The sequence below is a fragment of the Alosa sapidissima genome, chromosome 15 (genome assembly GCF_018492685.1).
Source record: "Alosa sapidissima isolate fAloSap1 chromosome 15, fAloSap1.pri, whole genome shotgun sequence".
NCBI lineage: Eukaryota > Metazoa > Chordata > Actinopteri > Clupeiformes > Clupeidae > Alosa > Alosa sapidissima.
Window position 1 is genome coordinate 19,449,561 of NC_055971.1, and position 26,316 is coordinate 19,475,876.

Genomic DNA, 26,316 nt, shown 5'->3' on the forward strand with positions numbered 1-26,316 from the left:
GTTAAATGCTTTTTTTTCCCGCACAAATGTTCTGTGAAATCAATAGTCGGGCCGGTGATTAAGCACGTAGCGGGAGAGATTGTCATGGAAAGGAAAGCGAATATAAGAAATACGGCACGGGCTAAAGGGAACTAGGTCAGAGGGACACCATTAGCGAAGATGTCTATTCCTTGTCAGCCCCCCCCCCAGACACACAAATGAAGGAAGGCATCCCAGCGACAGGAATCAAATTCCTGCACTCCCGATAGCAGCTGCCTTTAAAAAACCAAGGCAAGTTAACCAGAGCGTCAATGGACATGCGTCTGCATCACAACCCTCCACCCCACACCTCCTTGTTACATGTCTGCTAGCGTCCAAGCGCTGACGCTATCGATGCTAGCTTTGGGAAAAAAAATGTCCGGAACGATCCATCTTCACAACCCTGTGCCAACACGGTTCCATCTTGCAAGCGGGACGAATCACGGCGGCTCGTTAGCTCACTCCAAAGCGCTGCTCTGCCATAAGCAGAGAGCATGTAATGTCAGACATCATTAGAAGATGACATGGGACCTTACTGGCAGAATACTCAATATAATTCCTCTAACAAGGAAACTGAGGGCCACTCAACCATGTTATGTGGCTCCAAAAGTTAAAATAAAGGTTAATTTCGGAGCTTAATGTCTTTATAATGGTCCAGTTTAGTTATTTTCTTCAGAGGACACACGATAGCCTGCCCACGCCATGTTTAGCATTCTGTGTTCCATCGCTGCACGCACCACTGCTGCCTATCTGATGTCATTCCCGTGACAATGACAAAATGGACGTGGTCAGCCATTGCTAACGGGGCAGTTTTTCAAGGTCTTTTCAGAGTGCCCTTTGGGTGACCTGTAAACAGAAATCGCTCCCTAATTTGGCTGCCTCCCAGGCCGGTCCTTTCTCAGCGGGGGAGCAGAGGTGATTTCTGAGTATTGATTTGATCACATGAGCCGCAGATCATGACATGTTATACATCATCCTCAGGGTTGCCGCTTCTATGGAATGTTTGGGATGCAGGAGGGGGAAAAACAGGCAATAAGACAAAGGCAAACTGTACAGATCTGTATTTTTTTCTTTTTACTTTCGTGCAGCATGTTTGTAACTGTCACCATGACACCAAAGCAAAAAATAAAACAAAACAAAAATCATGAGAATGCACAGAGAGAGACAAAACACACGCACACACACACTCAAAAACAATCACGCGGCTCACGCGTCACATATGAATCGCCTGTCTCTGATCAGCCTCAAGACGTGTGTGCATGTGTGTGTGTTTGTGTGTATGTGTGACAGTGAAAGACAGACATAAAGTGATGTGGGGCAAATCTGCCACCCATCTTCCGTCTCATTTATGACACACCTGTGAGCCCCTAATGAGGCTCTACTCTCCAACCCCCACCCACCCACCACCACCACCAGCACTATCATCGCAACCCCCCCCCAACCCCAAGCTTCCCGGTACATTCCCTTTCATGCCATTTTGCGGTGATCCGCCATTCATTTCAACACAGTAAAGAGCAGGAGCCCAGGGATAAGCCAGCTCGTATTTGAAGACAGACAGCTATGTGGCGTAATCCCCTTCTGAGCAGCCATAAGCTCGTCGTTATCACCTCTCGCTCTCGTTTTAATTGTGCCTCCCTTAAACACATTAATTCACCGCATTAATGCGCCTCTTCTGCACATGACAGTGCGAGCCGTTCGTGCGGCTACTGGCGAAGCCGCCCCGTAATTGATGTCACTCTAATTTAATTGGCCTAAAGGAGGTGTTTCGTATTAAAGGAATTCTGGGATATCAGAGCGACAGAGGCCTAAACCATCAACTTTACATGGGGCTGATAGCAGGGTAGTGACTGTGAGGTTTTCAATACAAAGGCCTCCTTTGATTTTTTTCTTACTCTAGCATGTGTGTGTGTGTGTGTGTGTGTCTGTGTGTGTGTGTGTGTGTGTGTGTGTGTGTGTGTGTGTGTGTGTGTGTGTGTGTGTGTGTGCTAGTGTGTGAAGCTGGTGCGAATAAAGAGCAAGTACAGTACAATTCATTCGTTGAGTAGCCTACAGTATTTGTGAATGAGATGAAAAAAATGGCCGGGCTTCAATATCTGTGCGGTGCGCCGCACAACCCAGTGCAGTCGGATGCACCCACCGCTGGCGGATAAGCCATCTCTGCTGAATGGGGGCTTTTTTGAAGTATGAATAAGTCATGGCGTGTGGGAAGCATGGTAAACACTCTATTCAGAGCGCATCTGACCCCACACGAAAACCACTTTGGCTGCCTCACATGCCTCCTTGAGTCCGCATGAATCAATGGCTGGAGTGGCTGCTGGCTGGGGCTTGCTAAGAGCACCACTTCTCAACCTGGCCTGGTGCTAACTGGTGCTATTCAGCCCCAGCACCTGGTCATCTATTTGAAGGAAACTGTCTGGCAGTTTTTGATGTAAATAACTGCAAAAAAATAGCCGCAGATACTGTAATCGCCAGGCATGTGGTATCAAAAAACGATCGTCCGACAGTCAATTCTGAAAGGCATCAAAAGGCTGAAAGTCAAAAGAAAATGACCCCATACACCTCCAACTGGTGTTTAGCTCACTCGTTTATGCAAATAAATCCTCGATACAGCTGGTTAAGCATGAGCTAATCAATAAAACATGGCATGGCATGTGAATGACAGAGCAAAGTCTTCCAGCCTAATGCAGAGAGACATCAACCACACCACAATGCACACAGCCCAGCTATGTGCTGAGCGATACAGTTTGTAAGGCCGCTGCACCGTTTTACACTCAGACAGTTAGGGAGAATTTAGTCACAATGTGTTTCATTAGCCACAGGTTACTGTCTGTCCCCGAACGCAGACATGGCATCGAATCAGCGAGAGCAGCAGCCAAATGAATAGCACCAGACAGGGAGCGGGAGAGTGTAAGCGGGTGGAACGGTTTCGGCTAGTGGGACACGGTCTGGCTCCAGACCGGCCGCGTTTGCCTTTTTTCATTGGCCATTCCGTGGACGTCCGGGGGCAGGGCAGGGCTGAGCCGGGCAGGGCTGTTTGCTGAGGCAGCAGAGGGGGAGGAGGAGGAGGAGGAGGAGGAGGACCCGCGCTCTTCTCTAGCAGTCCTTCTGCACCACGGAAGGATGGATTTAATAGCCTCATTAGCAAAGGGACTACTGAGGAGCTGGCCTCTCCGCACTGCTCAATGTCAAGAGTGCATCCAAGAGGAAAGAGGGTTGTGCGAGTAAAAAAATAGCATCTCCTCCTCAATGTGGCAGTGGGGGGGGGGGGTGTTTGTCTTCAACAATCAACAAAGAGGCCATTTCCTCACAGGCTGCCCGAAAGCACGAGGTACTGTAGCCTACTGGCCTTGCATCGCAATCACTTCCAGCGAGGCATAACTTGACATATTTCATATCGAACACATTGGTACAAATTATACTGTCAATGCCGCATCGAGTGCATTCTCCCGTTATTAACTGTGATTCCGATCGAGATGATTTTTCTGGGCCCCTGACCAATTCCCGTTCCAATTTTAATTATCGTAAGAGCTTCGTTTTGCAGACGCTGCCATTTCCTTTCAATAGCCGGCTGGACCGTTAACAGTAAATCACACCACATCGAACACATCACACCAACACTCCAAGCCAGTCAGTGTGAGTGACTGACACCAGTCAAAACTTATGACTGCCTATCCAATAGAGAAATTCAAAGCTTCCTCTGAAATACCAACGGAGGAATAAACTATATTCTACTGGCAAATCAATGGTGTAAGCACTTTGTGCATTTATTCGCCGTGCCTCATGTATGCTGTGTGTACTTAAAATAAACAATTTTGCCGAGTCATGCATATTTTACGTGGCATGGCATGCGTAAAATGGCTGGCTTTGATTAATTTTAGCTCACTACTGTCGTATAAAAATAGCATATCCTTAGACCAATAAACGACACAACGCTTGAGATCAAAAGCGATGGAGTCTTCTTCGCTTTCTTTTCTCAGTATCCTGCACTACAGCTGGCCTGTCAGCTCGCATGTGGATAAAGGTAAAGAGAGGAGGGAGAGACACGTGCGAGGCAGAGGATGACTAAACAATGGAGGATCTGAAGGGAAAATGGTAGCATCTGCACGAAATATCGCTGCCAGCCTCCGCCCGGGAAGTCGATGGCATTAATTTGCGTCTCCCCCGAGGTACTGCGTGAGCCTGTAGACGCAGATAGACAGGGGCCTCCCTCGCTCGTGAAATAAAGCGGACTGGCGGTCCCAGGGCAGAAGTGTGCACTGAGCATGCCGAATAACAAGGGGATGGATTTTTCTGTTTTTATCTCCGGGTAACACAGTGTCATGCCATCTCTGCAAGGTCCCTTCCACTCCCCACCATCTAATGCCCTCATTGGACGGGCTACATCTGCAGTCTTGTAAGGTAAAAATGTAATGGTTGAAGGGAATGTTTTGGACATTTGAGACACTATCTTGACATGTGCTGTGTAGGAACACGGATGATACATTTAAGCATAAAGATACACATCTGCCCTGAGTGGTGCAGCGGAAAGTCTCCATTTCATCAACAAGTCGAGTCTAACGACTCGTAAAAAACAAAGGTGGTGGTGCCATCTGTTCTGGAACAGTTTCCAGGGATTGCAGAGAGGGGGAAAATGTGCTTTTTCAGCAAAGCTATGCTATGCGCTGGATCACTCTTGATAGCCCAAGCACCTGAATAAGCGACTTAATCTCCTATGCAAACACAAGTCTCCTCCATTGAGTGGGTCTCACTTCCACCCCTTTAAAGGTTGAGGCACTTTGTTACTGCGACACACTGCAGGACGGTGTAATCAGCTTTGCTACTATGTTAATTGCCAGCAGCCTAGTGATTGATCAACGATACACAATTTAACAGTGTTTCTGCGTGTGTAAACAAAAAAAAATGCATGGCATTGTGGCATGTGATTAAACTGTTCATCACAAATGCCTGCTACTATGAAATAAAACTACAAGAGGTTAACGTGAGGACTAAATATCGCATTAAATGCTTATCACTTGCTGTAAAAGTCATTAAAATGTAATAAGCAAAAGCCTTCTGCACTACCCCTGCAATAAAATGCATATGCACAGAAAGCATCCACTGAATTAAATAGCATCCTGACATTGCCACTACAATATTGACCCTTTTATGGTACAAATAAGAAGATAGTTCTAACTATCAAACATTTAAAGACACAGACTAAGATTGAAAGTTAACCTAAGGCATCTAAAGCAGCAATAGATTTATTTTTTCCTGATCCAGCAGAAATTGAGTGGGGCCCAAACAGAAACAAGCCCAGACGATGAACACTAGTCACACCGCACCCCACTGTCACCAAGCCTTCCAAACCCCCCCCCCCCCCCCCCCCCCAGGATCCTTCAGGCTACAGAGGAGTGACCAGGGGAGGATAGACACACTCAAAGGACATGAGCTGGGAATCTTGCAGAATGCCTGTGTGAACACTCAGAGAGAGGGGGGGGGGGGTTGGGTGGCGAGGTTGGAGGGAGAGGGAGGTTTTGGCAAAAGAGAGGGAAATGGAGTGAGACAATTGATCACGCGGGTTCAAAACACCTAATGGAGTAGCCCGCTAGTGGAGCTAATAGACTGTTTCAAATTGAAAGGAACAGCAGGCGTCTAAATAGAGCGACGTGGGACATTTCCTCCCATTCAGGATGCTTTCAATAGAACAAAAAGAAAAAAACACATGGTGACAAAGGTGGTGGTACTGGTGTGGGGAGGGGGGGCATATAGACCTCCTCTGGCATTGTGAAACGTGGTGTCATTGTATAGATCATATTTATTTATCTGCAATCAATTGCTGAGATTCAATTACCGCTGGCTGTCAGTAGCAAGGAGAAAAACACAATCCCTAATGAATTGGTAGCATCCTGCAGTGAGGAAGGAAATGCATATTCGGGTTTCTCTGGATGCCTGAGGGAAATCTCTACCCTCTGGTCTCCATCAGAACATCTCCATTTGAGTCAGTGAAGATGGGAAGAAAGATAGGCGAGCATTTGCTAACCAAATCAGGGAACCGAGATGGGATGTGGCTTTCCACTATCTTCAACTCGAGAGACGCTAATGAAAAAAATGACTTCTTACAACCACACCAACTATGCATTTAATGAGGATGTAGAGACAGAGACAGAGTTGGATAAAGATGGAAAGAAAATAAGCTGTCATTTTGGGTTGGCAGAGGAAGTCAGCATTTGAAATAGTCATATAAGAGACATATACAATTTGTGGTAAAATGCCTTTCAGAACTGACAGTATCCTTCAGCTGTTATCAGCCTTTACAAACAGATGTGTATGTGTGTGTGTGCGTGTGTGTGTGTGTGTGTGTGTGTGTCTGTGTGTATGAGAGTGTCTGTCTGTCGGTGTGTATGTGTGTGAGTGTGTGGATGGATAATGTTGAGTGCTCCAAGTCACCCCGGGTAAGGGCATCTGCTAAGCAAAGGAACAATTTTAATGATGATACATCATTGCCGTGTGACAACGTGATAACCTCCATGAGCACTAATGGGGGGTCCAGGTGACACCTCACTGAGAGTGTTTCCCATCTCTTCCTCTCATCACAGGCTCTGACAGTGTCCTGCACTTTGGGTGCAATCACCCATAACATGAGGGCTTACCGAATTGGCATTATAATGTGTTGTGTGCACTTGTCTTGGTAGTTACAATGTGAACAGCTAAGAGCGACGAGAGAAGGAAAAACAACAACAACAAAATAACAGAAAACTAAAAGCGATCTTTGCAACAGAGCCTCCATCGAGCGAATCTGTTTATTTTCACCCAACAGTCAGATCAGTCAAGCTGGGTGGAAAAAAACAGAGATCTACCTGTTTTCCAAAGAGAAAACACAGATCAAAAGCGAGCTGTGCTGGTAACAGACGGCTGTGCCTGCCTTATTCCACGCTGCCGGTTCTAGCTAAGGCACTCGCTGCATGCTTGAGAGGACGAGGAAGAGAGCTGGAGGGGCTCTGGAATGAGAGCATCACCAGAGACAACAGCGATGATGAAATCACCAGCAGTGATACAACAGCAAAAAAAAAAAAAAAAACGCACAGCCTTCAATTCCGACCTTTTAGCAGACATCCTTGGTCCATGAGCTCTCAATAAGTGGCCTGGTCCAAGACAATAACAATACGAATGGATCCCTTTAGAGGGGCCTCTGCCAAGAGCCACAGAGCTTTGGACCAATGGAATCCAGCTGCGTATTTTGTGTGGTTCATAGAGGCTGTTGTTCACCCCAGTGTTTGCTCCTTCACAGATTCCGAGAGCCTTTATGAAGACTCTCAACTGAATGTTTATGCTCACCAAAGGCAAGGAGCAGTAAGGTTTCCAGGAATAAAAAAAAAATGGAGACAGTAATTGCCCTTGCTCCATTGACTTTCATGGTTATTTACTGTGGCAAATAATGCAGAAATCCTCACTTTTGCTCACAAATGAGCCTGGTCACAGTGATTAGGAAAGACTTGAGGGCATGCAAATGCTGAAATCCAGTTTATAAACTTGAAAAATTAGGTGGGGTGGGTGGGGGGGGCAGTGGTCTCGGATAGCCCATAAAACAAAGCCGCTCTTGCTACATTGGAAGCATGTGATACATGTGGAATAAATTACTGTGAACCTGAACCATTTAAGCACATCTGTCAAAGGTTTGCCCGTAAAGGAAAATAGGCAGTTCCTGTTCGCGTGTTCCAAAATAATCTGGGAGTAATTTAAGCAGTTGAGGACGAAAGAGGCCCAAGATTTATAGGTCAGACAGCAACTGAAATACAACTTCAGTTTATTACAAAACCCCTCTTTATCTTTCTCAGAATATAGGCTTTTAGTGAAGTATATGTGGCATGTGCATCACATCACACGTGTATTTTATACAATACTTACAATACTATTTACGATTAACCACACAAACTAATGAAACATTAATGGCCGGCATCCATATAATATCAAGGCACTATTACATGATGTACTTATCTGTATAGGAGTGGTTTGTGCAGAGGGAGAAAAATGATACCAGACATGCTAAACTGCACATATTCCTCTCACAAGAACGACCTTCACTTGTACCTTCGAGGTCTTTGGTGTTAAAAATACACATCGATTCAATGCAGAAATATTCCAGAGAGAGGGGAGGGGGGGGGGGGGGGGGGCGCGAGGGAGAGCAGGAGCAGGTATAAAACAAGCTCCCTATTACCACCCCATCCATTCACACACTGAACAATTCATGGACTAAAGAGACACAAACATTTCGTCTGTTGACGTTAAAATAGCACTTCTATCAATGAAACATGAGACGTCTGCTGCAAAGACAAAGGGTGAGAAGGAGCAAGAGAGAGCAGAGGGAAAGAGAAAGAGAAAAAGAGAGAAAAAAACTGTGAGTAGTGTAGTAGTCACTGTCAGGAAACAAGACTGCATATTCTGGAAGGCCACCGTTGTTCAACCTGACATTGGAAGTCTCTTTTAAGAGTACATCCCTGTTTAGATTCCATGGGACTACTGGAAAGGGAGTGGACAAAAGCTTGCCTCCAAACGCAGGTTTTCAGACTGGGAACATCACCAGAAAAATCTTTTATGCGAGCTGACACCAACCCCTGCCTCTCAGGACCAGTCAACCCCCCTTACAGTGTAGCTCGCTACTAATTAGCCTGTTATGCGTTATGTGTCCCTTTCACTCATGCGGATGTCCGCAATCAAGCTAAATGGCAGAACCCATCTCTGTCCCAAGGAGACAGGCGCAAACGTGGAGTTCAGTGTTCAGCCTGCATGGCTATGCACTGGATCGGCCAAGTGCAAGGTCACACAGAGGCATGGGGCACACGTGGTGTTTATGTTTGCGTGTGTGTTGCTGCTGCTGCAGCATGCAGACACTGGGAGCCGAGACGCGTTCCCATAGAGAACCACAGGAATGTCCCGATCACCGTGCAGCCAGATGGTTTAGGCCAACGCTGTGAAATGCAATGCAGTTTGGGTGTCCCACTAGTACATGTCAGCCAATGACAACCGAACCCAGAGAAGCTGGGCCACTCTTTTCTTCCACTAAATAATACTTCATGCCGCCATTTTTCAAGCCATGAGCATAACAGTATGTGTTGCATGAAAATTCTCATGAATTAAACTGCTAGTTACTGTAAACTAACGCTTGTAGGGTATTCTTTACAAGCATTAAATTATAAGATGACGTGTATCTACGGTTAGGCTAACATTACATGTCTAGCGTGCTTCTTTCAACATACGACTGAGTTCTACATCTCACAGCCTCTTGTAATTTGACCTTTCAAAAGGCAATCCCTGTCATTTTCCTCATCTAGAGACGCCGTCATGGCATCTTTGTTAACTCTGATGAAAGAAATGCATCAGACCCAGTCAGCCGTTGCCTGAAATGCAGTAGAGCAAATTAGCAAATGAAAACGGAGACGGAAGTAGGCACATTAACAGTGGCCCCTCCCAGACTGAAGCCTGTATAGTGTATGCTTTCCGTATTCATTTGACACCCACCATCAGACTGTGTGTTTTCATGATGAATGTGTGATGGCATGTGTCTGTGTTGGATGTGCTGACGGGGAAAGTGTGAGTGGGTGTGTGTGTGCAATGTGTGTGTGTGTGTGTGTGTGTGTGTGTATTCATGTGTGTGAATTTATGTTTTGTGTGTGTGTATGTGTGTGTGTGTGTGTGTGTATGTGTGTGTGTGTGTGTGTGTGTGTGTGTGTGTGTTTGCAAAGACTCCAGTGATTCAGGGACAAACACATCGAGATGTCACTTTATAACCTCTGGGTCCAATGCATCCTGTCATCTCTACATCTCCAGAGATCCCTCGCCTGTCCCCAGAGATAACCTAAATATAGATTGGGGACAGAAATGTTATTTTTATCTCAATCTGCACATTACTAGGGAACAATATTTCTGAAAAAAAAAAAATACTCAAAATAAGCCTCATCCAAGGCCAGAGAGACAAACACCTGTCCTTAGCCCGTGTCTTTCACATGCGAGCTAAAAACAGTATCAGTCAAACTGACATTAAAACCTTATCGGTCAAAGTGAAATACAGTACTTCACCTCACTGCAGAGCTGCTTGGTCTTCACACAGCTCTCAGTGAAAGGGCCACTCATTATATTTCCATTATATTTCTGACAACTGAAATACAATCTGTTATTACTGTCCAAGCAGTCAATTAACATTCAAAGTCACCAGAAGAATTATAAAGGAGAGAAAGGTGATCCATCACAAAGTTCAACCCTTCATTCACTGAGGCTTTTATGCTATATGTAGGCTACTGTAGAGATGATTTCTTTCCCCATGGACAAGAAGAGCAATCAGGGTAAATGTAGAAAATACAATGTTTTTTTTGTGCACAGTTTTAGGATATCAAAATCACACAAAATAGGCTAAGATCTTTTTTACAGATCATTTGTTCATTTCACAGAAGTGCACCCTCATTCTGTTCTGGTTTAATGAGTAGACCATACACTTTTTTGCAATTCCATATTATATTGTGATCTACAATAATACAACTCAAGGAAGTTGAGGAAGTTGGGTTGAGATAGAAATTAAAGTACAGAGAAGAGAAAGTGTATAAAAATAGAAAGAATGACTTAAAGAGAACTTGCAGAGAGAAAATACAGTATATTGCTGTTTTTTTATGACACTGCTTTGCTGTATAATTAGATTTCCCACAAATGCTAAATTAACAATGGTTGAGGACTTCAACTTCGAAAAACAAATAAAAGGGAAATTACACCGATTAATGACTATTGATTTATTTTAGAGTAACGGTAGGTCCATTGGGAAGCTATAAGTTCTTCTTCCATTAGGGTTCTTGATCAAATCCGTTGGTTAATGAGAAGGCTACAGTACTACCCACACTGCAGAAAAAGTAATTACTTGACTATTTTAATACTTGCTATTTACACACATTTTAGCTAAACACTCACACACACACACACACACACACACACACACACACAAAATGCTATTATCTCTCATGAAAATGACATGAAATTATCTTGAAGAAATGGACATGCTTTTCAGTGTTTCAGAACATTAGGTTCAGCACAGTGCAAGTCAAACAAATTTGATTACATTAGCCTATTAACATGCATTTGATTAGTCAAATTAAAATCCAATTGAAGATTAGCGAATATAGGCTAAGACGTGATCATTAGCCAAATAATAATGAGGAAGAAGAGTAGGTGACAGTGAATTGACTGATTAACACACAGTCTGTGTCTATACTTTCACGATGAGGCCATTGGTGGACTTGCCAATGTGCGTAAAATATGATTTTGACAGTTTGATGAGATCTAGCCTGTTCATGGGCTACTTGGTAAGCCTAAACAGAACGGTTTAAACTGACAAAAACGTCTGCAACACTAGCATCGGTCACCACCACAGCTAGTAAGAAGAGTGCCTCCCATCGTTTCTCTTTACGTCATCTTTACTTCAGGACCCTGATGAGCTTTCGGGTAAGAAAGGGACAAGTACTAGACTAGATAGATAGGAAGTTATTGTGCTGTTTTCTGCTAAAGACAGCAAGCGACTGTATGGACCTATAAACTTTAGGCGAGAAATCTGCCTATTACTCTCAGCATAAGTCCCAGTCATTATGGTGGATGACATGATAGCCAACAATAAACGACCAAAGTTGCTGCAGTGATTATAATAAATACCGGATCTCTACCCTCTATATACACACCTTCCCAAACTCCCACACATAGACGCAAACAAAGACGTATGTATTGCATATGGTATTGAACAATGACGTAAATAGAGGGTAGGCTATTAGATGTTACACGAATTCACCAAGATTCCACGTGTCTAGACGTGAAGAAAACACTGGCGCACTGATGCGTCTCGAGTAGGCAGGCTACTGCTCTTTAAAACATCGACCCCGACACACGCGGGCACGCGAGCGGCTGCTTTCTCCAGCATGGCTGGCCACTTTCATCACTGAACACCAGCCGTTTAAACTGCCTTTCCGGCACTTGAGGTTTAATAAGACAGTCTATTTTAGTCATCCGTTGTCACAACACATTAAGTGATTCGGGTTGGGCCGCATGCCCTGTCTTTGTTTGCAAAGTAGCCTAGCCTATTAAAATTATTCAATCTCAAACAAAAGAATTACATCCACTATAAGACAGAGGTGACAGCATGCTGGTTCATATTTTTAATTATTGACAAAAAAAAGCTCAAGTCTTTGTAGAAGCCCAATGCATTATGCTACTCCATACTCAAGAACATCTGTTTTCAATTCACGTTAGAATTCAGTGTATGTTGGAGGGTGGGGGTTCTCCAATGTTTAATGAAGTGGACTCGTTACTTCTTGTCTCGGATTTGGGGCAAGTTTATGGTATCAAACCTGGTAACTTACCAGTCCTCCAAAAATAATATTGAACGTAGGGCAACATTATACATCTACAATTATGCTACTCTGGTGAACCTTTAATGTACAGACATGTAGCCTACAGGGAGGTTAAAACGACTATGAACACAAATTCAAGAAAATCCTACAACAGCTTTAGTTTTAACTACTGTCAGCTGGTGGAACACATTGACACAATTTGTTGAGAATGAACCAGAATAAACTGTAAGACAACGTTACAGTAGGCTAAATTCAGTTCTTAAGGTAATGAAATTCACTTACCTAGAAACAAAGACCGAAATGTCGCAGGCATCGCGGCACCCGTTGCAACTGGAAGTCCTATGTCACGAAGCTGGAAATAATATGTTCTGTCTTCCTTAAATTTCATTCGACTGACCTAGGTGTTCAGTCACAGCACGGCAGCACAGTACAATTTGGGAGAAGCAACGAAATACAAACCTACACTGAGCTGTGCCCAAGGACAGCATATCTAAAACATACTGAAAGCCGAATCCCTCATCGAAGATGCGAGCTACCGCTTGTCCGCGACGTTTCCATCGGTTTAGTCGTTAAATCAAAGTTCCCCTTCGGTCTCGCTGAGGACGTCTCAGGTCTCAGGTTCCCCAGTCTCTGTGACAGTAAGCGTTCTTCTCTGTCTCCCTCTGTGTGCCCGATGCACAAAAATGCGAGTAGTGAGGGAGGTGGATGCAGAAGGATGGAGACCTCTACAGTCCACATACCCTTGCAGCAACGTGTACATCGGAAACCGATGGCAAGACGGTGGTGATTGAAGTCTGCGTTTTTAGTAGATTATTGTTATGAAATGTCGTAACAATTACGCTAATGATTGGATACATAACTAACTTTTTTCATTTGACGACTAGATTATCATTTGATGAAAAGCTATAGAATAATGTAATCAGTAAACACTGAACGGCATGACCTTAACTCATGGTATAGCCTTAATAGCATAATAAAGCTATATGTTTGGCTGATGAGCCTATATGCGCCATTGAATTGGGATCACTTGAATTAAACAACCATGAATGATCTGCAACCTCTGCTTTGAATATGAATTGTGCTTAACATTGTGCCATTTTCATGTCACTGTGCAGAAATGTTGATGTAAAAAAAAGTTTGTTTTAAGGCTATTAGGTCCTATTAGTGATAGGCTAGCATGATAACCTCAGGTAGGTCCCTATTTCTAAGACATTCTTTGCTAACAAGATTAGGTGGCACTTATAGGCTTTCAGTTTGGTAATATACTTACAAGGTTAAGACAATTAAGGTTGGCTCAAAAGGTCTTCCTTTTGAACTACATCAGAAGGTCACACCAACAGTCAAAATTTAGTCCATCAGAGGTATGAATAATATAATGTGCACACAGGTGACACATCTTGTTTATGAGGGACAGACAAGATGAGAACCCATTTTTCCTTTCATTTACTTCTAGACAACAATGGGTTGTGGTTTATTAATTTTTATACTGTTCCCCAGATGTAAAATGGATGACCCAGACTAGAGTGTCCCGCAAGCTAAAGAAACACATGAATGGCCAGGGGAAGTTTGGCAGTTTGCAGACTTTGAGGACACATTAATCCATCTCTGAGAACAATCTGCAGGCATAACAAAAGGCTCTCTCCTCACAGCTCCCCTCTCACTCCACCTGAATAACCCTCTCAGAAGTCACTAGGAGACTTTCCGGTCCAATAGTTTGGGATAGCTCCATATCCCTCTACATTAGGGGACAACATGCTCCAAGAGAAAGAATGAGGCCAATGGTGACCATCCACCAGTACTTTTAAAGATGTAATCCACTATTAATTTTTGTGAAATGTTATTGATATTTAAGATCAACAGCCAATCAAATTACATCACTTCATTCTGTGCTCCTGAAGCATGTTTTTTTATTGGCTGGGATTGTTTATGGCTTGGTCCAAGCCACTATCATATTTACAGAGACAGTATTGTGTACAAACAAAAGTGCTACAAACACAGCCACTAAACAGACACCCAGATTACCATAAAGAACAATTCAGTGAATACGATTAAAAAAATGTAAATAATTGCATATTTCACTTTTAATAGTTTCATGTTCCTTGACACATTTATTGTGTGATATCTATTCAGTTTTAAATGAAGAGAAATCAGCATTAGGATTTTCAAGTATACAAATGCAGGTTACCACGATTGTTGACAGTAGACTTCCATTACTACCATATTTTGTAACATCTAAAAATGTTTTATATTGATTATTTTAGTAGATATATTTGCAGTATATTTGGTAGAATCCTCAGTCTGTTAAACTGTGATAGATGTCATTATATTGATTCCATTGCATATGTAACTACCGGTATGTCTTCCCACAGCAAGGTTGAACATAATCCTTCAGGAAGGACATAGGGACAGACAAGCCATTTTGCCACATCAGTGTATCACTGGTGAGTTACAGATCAATGTCTATATCAATCTATTTGTTGTCTTACAATAAAATGAACAATGCACCTTTTTTACATTCAGCAAGTACATGGTTAAAGTAGTAATGCAAAGCCAATGGTGGCAGGTCAACCAGCACAAATGGGAGCAGACACTAGCATGGAGGCAAACCTGTCCATGTTTGGTGGCTTGGCCTTGGTGAGTGATGTAGCACCCCAATGCAGATGGTCTCGCAGATGGCTGATATTTATACCACAGGCCCTGAAAAGTCAGTTGTGTGGAAAGAGGTCTTTAAAACGGATTGTTTCTCATCACACTATGCCACAGTTCAGCACTAACCAATGATTCTGTCCTTCTGTCTCTGCAAAATCACCACACACAAAGGCTGAACCTGTCTTGATTATGCCACAAAATGAGTTTTGCCATAGTCACCATTAGCCAAAAGGGGAGACCCTTCACAAAAACGACAATAATAATATTCATGCCTGAAAATGCATCACAACTAAGTGCAAGCTACATTATTTTTTAAAAGCTCCTGACCCACTACAGCCATGTTACTTCAGAGCACTTCTGACTTATGTTCCATGGGTAGATTTGCTTTGCTGATGCCTTAAAACCAGACAATTGTTGGTCGGCCACTCTTGCCATTTTCTCTGTCATCGTTGTGGGGTGTAAGCTTTTCTCCAACAATGTGGCACACTGCCGAAACACGCGTACATGCTTCTCTTCTTGTGACCTCTGGGACAGAGAGACAAAGTTAAAAGGATTCTTCAGTAACAATATGGAGAAAAAATATAGTTTCTTGAGAGCTATTTTTAGGCACTAGTGGGATCCTTCACCGCTAGTGTTTCACGGCCCATGGATCCTTTATAATTTAATGAGGGAAGGGGCGGCCCTTGGAGATTTATGGTCAGCAACTGCAGGCTGCCATGAGGATTATTGATCCACATCGGATGTTTGTTTATGGGTCAGTAAAATGCTTCCCATTCTTTTTTAATACTGCCGGACCGCAAATCCAAATCCACTGTCAGAAGTCATCATATAATCTAATACAACTGTTTTCTGATAAAAATGGTGGTTTGTTTCTTGACCCCCCCTCCTTAGACTGGTGTAGTACCAGCCAGACTATAAGAGATCTTTATCAGCTATATGTATCTCAGCCTATCAGCATGGCATGCATAGATATACTGTGATCATGTCAAGTGCAATGGAAGCCTTTAATGTTCTCATCATTGACCTAAATTTGGGCTGAAGTCCTATATTTGCTGTCAAAGACTTCAAAAGTCCACATTGTTTCTCCTTTTCTTTTATTCATGAAGCTTTCATGATATAAAAGAAGAAGAGGAGGATGAAGATAGAACGTGTAAAGATTAGAGAGGATTGAAAATGATGGATTCTGCTCTAGTCCTCGCTCTACAGCCAGATGCAAGGAATCTGATCAATGCACAGTAAAACTCGCACAAACACTCATTATGCATTCTACTGCCCTAATAACTATGGAATGCATAATTGCTTCATGGTAAGATATGATAATTTATGTGCGGTCGGCTGTGGGTGCAGTTGTTCACAAGGCTTTGCACACAGGGCCCGAGAGTCACAGTAGAGTCTCAGTTTTGACTTATGGACTGCCCACTGCAATTCTGGTAAACAGATACATCTGTTGTTTTCTTCAAAGCGCAACCCACGCCTTAGCTAAAAGTATATGTTTTACCATTTACCATAAAGTATATGGTTGGACTGAAATATTATCAGGCTCTTCTATTTTAATTCGTACCAATCTGTATTTAAAATACATTTGGGTTTGTGTGAACATTTCTGAACACCTGCTCCTCTAGAAGCTACCTGTAAAAATTCACTTCAGTCTAGATGAACGGGAGGAAGATAGAGAGGGATCTTAAGTCTCCATGACAGAGGGAGTGCAAGACAAAAGATGTAAATGGTTTTGAACATGGCAGAGTAGTAAGAGACAGGCATGCTGTCAAGAGCTGAGATGTGGGTGGGGTTTTCATACCACAGTTTGTCAAGAATGATCCAGCGCTAACAGGTCACCCAGTCACGACACTGCCAAGCCAGGGGCTGAAACTGGATCATTTTTCATCAAGGAATGCCTAAACATCTTTAAAGAGTATGTCAATCCACACCTTCATAAATGCCTCTAGGTGCAAAAAGGGAGACGTTTAAACCAAAAAGAGGAAAACTTCACACAAAAGGGCTTTACTGTAAACTGTTATAATAATAAAATGTTATAATGATAATAATGTAATATAGTAATGTAAAAAAAGATTATTTTCAGGCCTTTGTAAGATGCTGTGGTGCAACACTGGCATAATTATAAACGCACATCACAATTCACCAAAAGCCACACCTCTTTAAGAAAAAGGGCAGTGCCATTCATTCTCAACAACCCTTCATCATTTGCATCCAAGACTTATTGATAATTACCAAAGCTCAATACTGAGTTAAGGATATAAACAAATGACACAAATGATGGATAACAGTGCTGCATTCCAGGGCAGTTTTTCATTTAGACACATTGTGGTATTTATGAGCTCAGAATCCAATGTGGTTCTCCTTGGTTTGGCACTCTTTCAGTACCTGATAACTCTATGGGATTCTGACTTTCCCAGTGCTATAAAAGTCAGGAATGTTACTAAGTCATGCTTGCTGTCATCACACCATTTGTACATTATGCGTATTCATATGTTACTTGACTGCTCTTGTTTCCCAATATACAGCATGCTGTATACCAGGCTATATGTGAAATCAAATCCAAATCCTTGAAATTGCAAATGATGAAATCTTGGATGGAATACATTTCGGGGAAAAACAGGGTGATCTTTCACCGATACTATGACACTTTGGCTGTCGTCTACAACAGTTTCTGCCAATAGGACCTAGAAGGGATGCTCTATAGTTGGCATGTAGATGATGCTTCACAAGATCAACAAACTATAGAATATTCTTTTTTTTTGTATAAGGAAACGAGAATAACTTGAAACATATATACCACTAGGCTTTATATTTCATTTTTGTTTTGAGGTCCAAAAGTCTGGTTTCAGGTGAATTGCATATTGTTGGTGTTATTGTGAAGGATCAGAGAGTTAATCAGTGTCAATAAATGAGATGTTCCCATAGCTATGGTGTCAACATTCTACTGAAAGGAAGCTCCTTTGTAAGTTAAGTAAGGTAGAATGAATCATAAATCTCACTTGTGCTTTTCCCCTAATCTCTTTATTGTGAATTTATTTTAATTTTATTTATCCTTTATTTTACCAGAAGAGTCCCTTTGAGATCTTAATCTCTTTTTCAAGGGAGCCCTAGGAGAGCAATGGAATGGAATGGAATGGAGGAATTAATTACGGCCATTCTACAATTTTGATTCACGTATCTACCTCTCAGGTGCTATACTGGATCCACTATCATATCATCCACCTTCCTCTAGTCAGATTGAGAATGTTTTAATGTTTTTTTTTTTTAGATTTAAACACATTACTCCCAGTATCAAATAGTCATGAACAAATGTACTGTAATATTAGGAGCTATGCAGGAATGAAAAGAATTGCAAACTAAAACAACTTTTCTCAACTTGTCCCAGAAGAGAATAAGAAACTGCTGCTCCACAAGCCAAATCAATGAAAACACCGCATACAGGAGCGAAGGGGAAAAACAACACAACACTAACACTCCCCGATTCCTGACTTCAACAATTTTGCACTAATGGGAGGACCAGGCTGAGGAGGGAACCGCTTGAGAGTCTCCATCCATCATGCAGCATGTCAGCACTGCCAGCTGGAGGTGATGATGGGGTTTTCCTGATGCTCCATGGATCCCTGAGATGAACCAAGAAAATGTTTGAATAACACTGCACAAACACAACTATCAGGGACACTTCTCCCGGAGCTGCAATGCTCACCTTCCAATAGATTTTGAAAAAGTCTTATTTATCTTTGAAAGTGATGCTGACTTGAGGGCAAATGCACTGCTCTGATAATCTGATGCAGCTAAGCAGACAAAAAGAGATGTTACGCTACCACTGAATACTGAATGATGGTTTGAATTGGACGAAGATTGGCTTAGGCCTTGCCAAAGGGATTTCTCCAGACTGATGGAGTTCATCACAAAGGAGTCCAGTTTCCTCTGTTTGGCCTTCCACTGAGTGTCTGATAATGGTCCACTCAGTGCAAGCCAATCTCAATCCCCCCTGTCCCTCCCCACCTGTGTACGGGATCTTTGTATTCAGCGCACAAATCCGCATTGTGGAACAGATTGCTTGGGTTATGGGGACGGAGACTCTAATGAGAAGAGATCAGCTTGAGATAGTGCCTAAATTGGATTACGGCGTTAACGCACTGAGCACCCCCCCCCCCTCCCCCCCACAGACACACACCACACTCACTCCTCCACAACCCTGTGCTTGCCAACAGATGCAAACATGTACTCATGCATCCTCACCTAACACTCCCACCCACTGTCTTCTCTACAGTACCCACTTTCCCTGTCCCAAGAGGAAATCCCTGTGCTTATTTTTATGTTTTTTATGTTGTGCTGTTTGTTGTTTCCTTTTGCTATTCCACGGGGGGCTCCCCCTTGACAGCAGGGAGTTTATCCCCAAAGAGAAACAGCTGCCGTCAGCACTACCCAGACGCTGGCCCCTAACCAACGCCCAGGAAAATGCAACTAATAGGAGGATGGGGGAAGATATTCTTTATATGCCCATTAGGGCATCTGAGAAGGAACAGGAATGGGACTGAGAGGCTTAGGACACTTTATTGAACCGAACGTATTAGCTGATTAGCCTTGGATTTAATCGCAAATTGAATGCCTTCCCTGGCATTGATTCTTTTTAGCATGCGTGAGTGTGGTGGTTGGGGGGGTGGGGGTGTCAGAGCTGAGGCCTGAGATGTTAGTTTGGCAAACAGACAGGTCTTAGCAGGAGTCTGGACAGGAAGATAGCAGGGGATTAGCCACTTCAACTCCCCCATTTCCAAAAAAAAGCAATCACAAGTGATATGATCAAATTTGGTATTTGGTGAATGAATTTTTGACGGGGTATATTGGTTAAGCGTATCCGTTGGACATGAGAGGTTGCTCGCTTGTCGATCAACCTTTTAACTTGCGTTTTACAATGCCATGTCGCTATACTGTACAGTATGTGGAGAATGGCGATTGACGGATGTGTGGAATACTGGAGCAGAGGCCAGAAAGGTCCCTGTAAATCTGCTTGCTTTCTGCATGGTGGGGCAAGAATGGATGGAAAACCATCAGTCTCTGTGAGGCCATCATAAATCAGCCTGCTAAATGAACCAACTAGCCTTGGCACAGGCTTGATGTCAACCAGACTCATACAACATTACAGCCTAAAACTATAGACCAATAAACCTTGAACACTGATCTCATCGTATGTGGCCCTTGTTTGAGGCCAACAATCTCATTAATATAGCTACTAGGTTAAGGCTGCAGTGATTTTGCATAATTTCATTGGAGAGGTGTTATTTCAAAATGGGTGTCTGGGTGTTTCTCATCTTGCTTTATGAGGAAAGAGGCCAAATTGGCACTAGACAATAGAAACGCTGGTCTCTGGCCTGTGGCATTTGCCTGTCACTGGCAAGTAAGCACTTACCCCCACTTTGTCTCTTAAACAACTGGAGACAGCTCTTTTTGTCTATCATGGCATCCTGGCTACCACACTGTCTGCGAGCAAAGGTGAGATTGTATTTCTGCAAGGATCGCCGCACTGCACAGATGCAGCACAATCTGTGGGGCAAGGGGGCATCACTTCAATTTATGAAAAAAGAAGGCAGATAAGGACAATGGAAGTTGGTTCAAATGTCGGCAGCCCAAGTCTATTTTTTTCTCTTGAATTCAAAGAAACTGAAGATAACACAAGACTTAACCCCCAGGTCACGTCTTAATTGCAGCAGTGGTGGATATTGTAGAGTAATTTGCTTTGGCTGCGTTGGTTTAAAAAGCAGAAGGGTTTTCTGACTGATTGGATTAAAGAAAGGTTTTGTCAGAGCAAAGCACTAGGAGACATATTCTAGTGAGAGAAATGGGAAACTCCCTGCAGACAGATGAATGTGTGAAACGTTTGGAGAGTTGCTGCAGTCCAAGGCAAAAAGAAAAAAAAAACCACAGTCTTCATGATGAAGTTGGTGTAGACTACTTTGGAGCAGAGTGGGTTGGATGGGGAGGGGGTCTTCTGTTCCTGTAGCTGCAGTACTATCCCAAGCCAGGGCTATTTTCCAGAGTGACTGTGTGTACAACACCACATAGTCCAGCCGAGCAAGATCATTTCTTTGACAAGCCCCTGAGCCCCAGAGTGGCAGCGTTTCAGAAAGTTGCAGAGGATGTCTGGGCATCACTCTCATCTCTTCAAGATTCTCAAGAGGAAGAGATCTAGAGCACACAGCAATTTAAGTTGAGGTTATTGTGGTTACTGAATGTAAAAAACAACATGAGTACTATGAAAACAGAATACTTTCTCTCTCACACACACACACATAGACTTCATATAAGCACTTAACTTATCCTCTTAAATCTGCTTTGCATTGTGACTGCATTAGCACCTCAAATGTTGAATTCAATGAACCCAGATATTCTTTAGAATGTTCATTTTTCAACATTCCCTTCACACTGGTGTGAAGGTACACCTTTAAGGGTTAACTTCTACTACCCGGACACTGCCATCCATTATTCCTAACACAAATACACACACTATAGATCCAGGTTGTATCACCAGTATTCTTCTTTGAAATTGAACAAACAATTGCAGTGTATTATCATGAAAAAATTCTTCAAGAATAAGGGGATAAGTCCCCCTATTTTTCATCCAAAGAAAGTTCTGCACCACACTGTCTAAGATAATGCGGAGCTGTGCGTAAATCCTGCTGTGTGCCCACAGCCGAGTTTCACGGTCATGCAGCACTTGAACAAAAAAAAAAAATCAATCAATTTCATTCACTGAGAGACTTAGGCTCCCAGCCCCCACAGCCAGTGGAGAGCTACCTCAGGTGCACAAAACCACAGCATCCCAATGACAGGTTAAAGGTGTGGTAAGCAAATCCAAGAGTATGAAACAACAATAACAATAGCAGCAACAAAAAAACTATAACATTACCATCACAAACAACAACAAACTTGATTGACAGGGGACAGTAAATGTGTGGCATTTAAATTAGCCACTTAAGTATTTATTTTTTAAGTACGATATTTAACCTGACGTAATAATGCAAAAATAAGAAAAACATACAACTGTGTCTACATTTGAGTTGCATTCCCACTTCAACATGGGTGAGACTTCCGCCTGTGGTGATAGCAAACATGACCAAAAAGCACAAGCAGCAGCACTACCTGCATATCTATTATTAACACCCACATCTCAGATTATCACCGTTTCAATTTACAATCTCTGGCCTCGGCCACAAATCTCTCTCCATCGTGCCTCTGACCTTTGCCTTCATGCAGGTTTCATTTATCACCAAAGTAAAAATAGAAAATGTCTATAGATCCCTCCACCCCCCCCCCCCCCCCCCCCCCCCCCCCCACAACCCCCCGATGAAATCGGGACATTTAGCAGCAATGCCCCCGACTGCTCGCCGGATAGACAGGTAAATCAAACCGTCTCCCTCCAAGGCCTTTCGGAGATGCCTGCAACCGACGTACGTCGCAACTCCATACGCATCTTTTTGCTTTCTTTGAGGCCAGGTTATTCATGAGTTTTCACCACTCTTCCTGATTGAAAATTCTCTCCTTATTGCAGTTCAGAAAGCTTGTGGATGTATTTTATTCAATCTTTTTTTCCACTCACTTTTCGGCTCTACTGATATTGACTATTGGGGGAAGGGAGCCTGAGGATTTTTTTTTCTTCCTCAAGAGAAGCGCACTAAGGCTAAGGGAGAGGAGTTGGGTGTGTCGGGTTTCTGCGCATGTATTCCAATCAAACAGGTAATGAATATGGTAATAACATCTAGGCCCTTTCATAAGCAAGGAGTATAGGGCTGGGGGAGAGAGAGAGAGAGAGAGAGGAGCATTGCTGTGGGATAGGTTGCATAAATTGGAGGAAGGGCTCCCGAGACACCAGTCGAAGATCTGGGCATGTGGGCTAAGAAGCAGAGCTCATTTAAATGATGCCCTCCTGCCGGGATCTGAGACTGCTTGGGGTATATGTGTTGGGCTTATGGAGTTTGAGGGTAGGGGTCCAGAGGAAGAAGAAGAAGAAGAAAACATCTATTGATCCATTAGACATCAGCAAAATTCTTTTCAGTAGCATATAGTGTTGCGTTCGTGGGAATGTTACTCAGAAAACAGCCACTTCAGCACCTGGCAAGCATTGCCTTTTCACTGAGTTGTGTTTTGCTCTTGTTGTGGTTGTGGTAGTGAGAAATATTTCTTGAAAAGCACAGCAAAGACAGAGATGGCGAGAGAGGGGGAAAGAGAGAGAGAGAGAGAGAGAGAGAGAGAGAGAGAGAGAGAGAGAGAGAGGTAGATACCTTTCAAGGGCTTGTTGTTACTTGTGGTCTTTCTGGGATCAAAAGCACTAAGGCAATATCCTCCTCAGATGCTGAATGATACATTAAAAGTGCAGTGTGTTTGCAACACATGAAAAAAAAAAAAAACAGACAACGCAAATACCCTATGGGACAAAACAATTTGAATAACATACTGCATCTCTCAAATCAAAGAGAAACTATAAAGACAACAAACATACTGTTTACATTCTAACTGACTTTATTTAGTTTACATAACCAGAGTAGGCCTACTTAAAGGAACCGTATGTAAGAAATGTATTTCAATTAATCATAAAATGGCCCTGATATGTCACTAGACATTAAGAAATCATGTTCACTTCAAATACTTATATCACAGACAACAGTAGTCCGGCCAGGATATTGTCTTTTAAAAAGTGAAGTTGCAGCCCTCAACTGATGTTGATGTTGTGTTTTGTCATGTCATGTTGTGTTTTTGCCTGATGTGCCACCCTCTACCTATCTACTAATCACGAAGTCAGTCGTGTTTCAGCATCCGGTTTGGCAACCTCGAGTCAGGGGGCAGGGGAGGGGATACACCGCTCTACAGTATTTTCAAAGTGATTGCAGTACCAGTTTTGGCCACAATCTTACCTTCCTTTAAGGTATTCATTAGCCTGGAAACCAGACTCTCTGAGTACTGTAGGGAAAAGAAATAGACCGGAAGTACATAGACAGGCCAAGGCCAGGCTAGGTATTCATAAAAGAAGACTGAATTCATCATGGCAAATGGAGCTGACTGACTTGATGGCATCATCTGTGCCTACATTCTGTTTTACTTACATAGCACACTAGTAATTGCTCAAGTGAATTGATACCAAATGTATGACAGTGTACAAAAACAGTATGTGTGGGCCAATTTACGTCAATTTGAATGATTTTACCAACCTGTTACCATAGGCAACAAAATATATGCCATAATTTATCAAGGAGAAAACATTCTTTAAGACCATAGACTTGATTTGACTGTGACCCTCTTTATAATCCAGCTCTGCATTTAATGTAGCATATAATAGCGAGATGAAAGTGCAATATTAATTGAATTTAAACGATGCTTGGTCCTCTGATAAAAATAAACGATTATAATAAATGTTTGTCGTGTACTGTAGAATGCATCCAAGTTTATGGAAATGAAGATGTTTCCTTGTTGCTGCTTAACTTTTCATGGAGGACTAATTACATCACCTCTCCTTCTGCGGCACAGTAGGCTCACTGCCTGCGTTTACGCAGCTAGCCCACCATCTTCAAAATGACTTTGATGACTTAATGATTTCGCCACAGTATTTTGGTCCATTTGGTTTAAAACTGCATGTCTAGTTGAAAGGCAGAAATAGTGTTAAAACATGATAGTGGTAGTGACTTTCATGACATGATAGTGGTAGTGTGCTGTCATTTTTCAAATGTGGTACGATTATGTATATTTAACATAAATAAACATCCAAGTGAAAAGCCTATACACTCAAAAGGATTAAAGACTTACATAAATGGTTTAAAAGTATGTAAATTATGTAATTATATTTATAAAGCACTATGTGGGATAACAATGCAATGTTATGCATGAACACAAATGTGTGTGAGCGTTCATGTTTAGTTTTACAAAACCACTTCCACAATCAGACTTAAACCCCCAAAAGATGAACGAGGACAGCGAGATGGTGAAAACCCCCACATTTCCTCTGCTGTAACTCAGTGGGAAATATGTTGGTTGCTATGCAAAACGGTCTTATCCACTCTTGGCACAAACAAACACAGAAACTGTGATTGAATCGACAGCCACAGACACTCAGCTTTGCAGTTTTTTTTTCTGCAAAGGTGGAATAATTCATAGTGCCCGCTTTCCAAGACAGTGATCATATCCATTTGCAGAGAGAACAGTTTGCTGCAGTTCTCTCTTTGTCTATTTGCGGTGCAGGTAGCAGGGGCTTGCTTGAACTCTCTCTCTCTCTCTATCTCCCTCTCTCTATCTCCCTCTCTCTCTTTCCCTCTCTCTCACCTGGCTCCGAACTGATTTGTGGGCCCACCAGGCAGATATTGGCCCAGAGCCAGTGATGCAGTGTGTCCCTCCAGCCGCTCTGCAGAAGAGGCATCCATCGCTACGCTTCACCTAATCACGGGCTGCCACGCGGCGGGGTAGCAGGCAGGGCCCGGCTTCTTGGCAAAGGTAGCTGCAAAAACTGACTCCTGCAGGGAAGTGCCGAATAGTTTGATCACTTGCCGGCTATGATACAACCAGCGATAAGTTAGCAAAACTGTTTGAGGCTTCACGGCCTTTTAAAAAGCAAACTTTACTGGTGATGGGTAGACTATGCCAAACCACAAAGACAATAAACACTTACAGTTACTGTGACTATGAAACTTTAATACCTTAAGGGGACATTCTTGTCATAATCATTGAGTGCTAGCCTACTTTCCTTTTTCTGCAGGTAAACCGAAGAATTGTTCTCACTCTGCACAGTCAAGTCAAGTATTGGCTGGGTAACAATGACCCGATTATTAGGCTACTTTGATTTGATTCATGAGAATAGTAAATAGACTTGACTGAATAAAGGCGATAAACTAGACATCTTTTCAAAGTCCCAAAACAACAAGAAGTGTGAACATCTACTTTTACCAAGCAAAAGCATTCAATATAAAGTTAGTAGGCCTATCAAATAAAATGTGACATCCAATATAAAGTTTATATTTGTAGGCTATGAGTGGGAAGGCAGGTGAGCAAAGCCATTCCCAGGTAACCATGCCACCGGTGGAAGGCTGAAAGTATTAAAAAAAAGACTGCAGGCTCACTTTCAGCATGCGGTAGCCTTGACAACACGATTAACGCCACAGTAGCACACAGCTAGCAAAATGACCCGATGCCCTCGTCAAAATAGAGATAACGAAACACCATGTGGCTTGTGTAATTACTCTTGTCATGTCTCAAACTAAAAATAACGTTCTTCGTGTTCAACAATTAAGTGAGAGTTTATACCATGGCAGGATAC

The 26,316-nt window shown here is 42.8% G+C and overlaps 1 protein-coding gene across 1 annotated transcript in view; it reads right to left on the reverse strand.

Moving 5' to 3' along the window:
- Window positions 1-13,091, reverse strand: part of clmpb (CXADR like membrane protein b) — a 63,706-nt gene extending 50,615 nt beyond the window's left edge. The window contains exon 1 of the mRNA XM_042064256.1: window positions 12,657-13,091. Within this exon, the coding sequence (XP_041920190.1) occupies window positions 12,657-12,762 (106 nt within the window). The 5' untranslated portion in view covers window positions 12,763-13,091. The remainder of the gene's footprint in view (window positions 1-12,656) is intronic.
- Window positions 13,092-26,316: the final 13,225 nt, after the last annotated feature.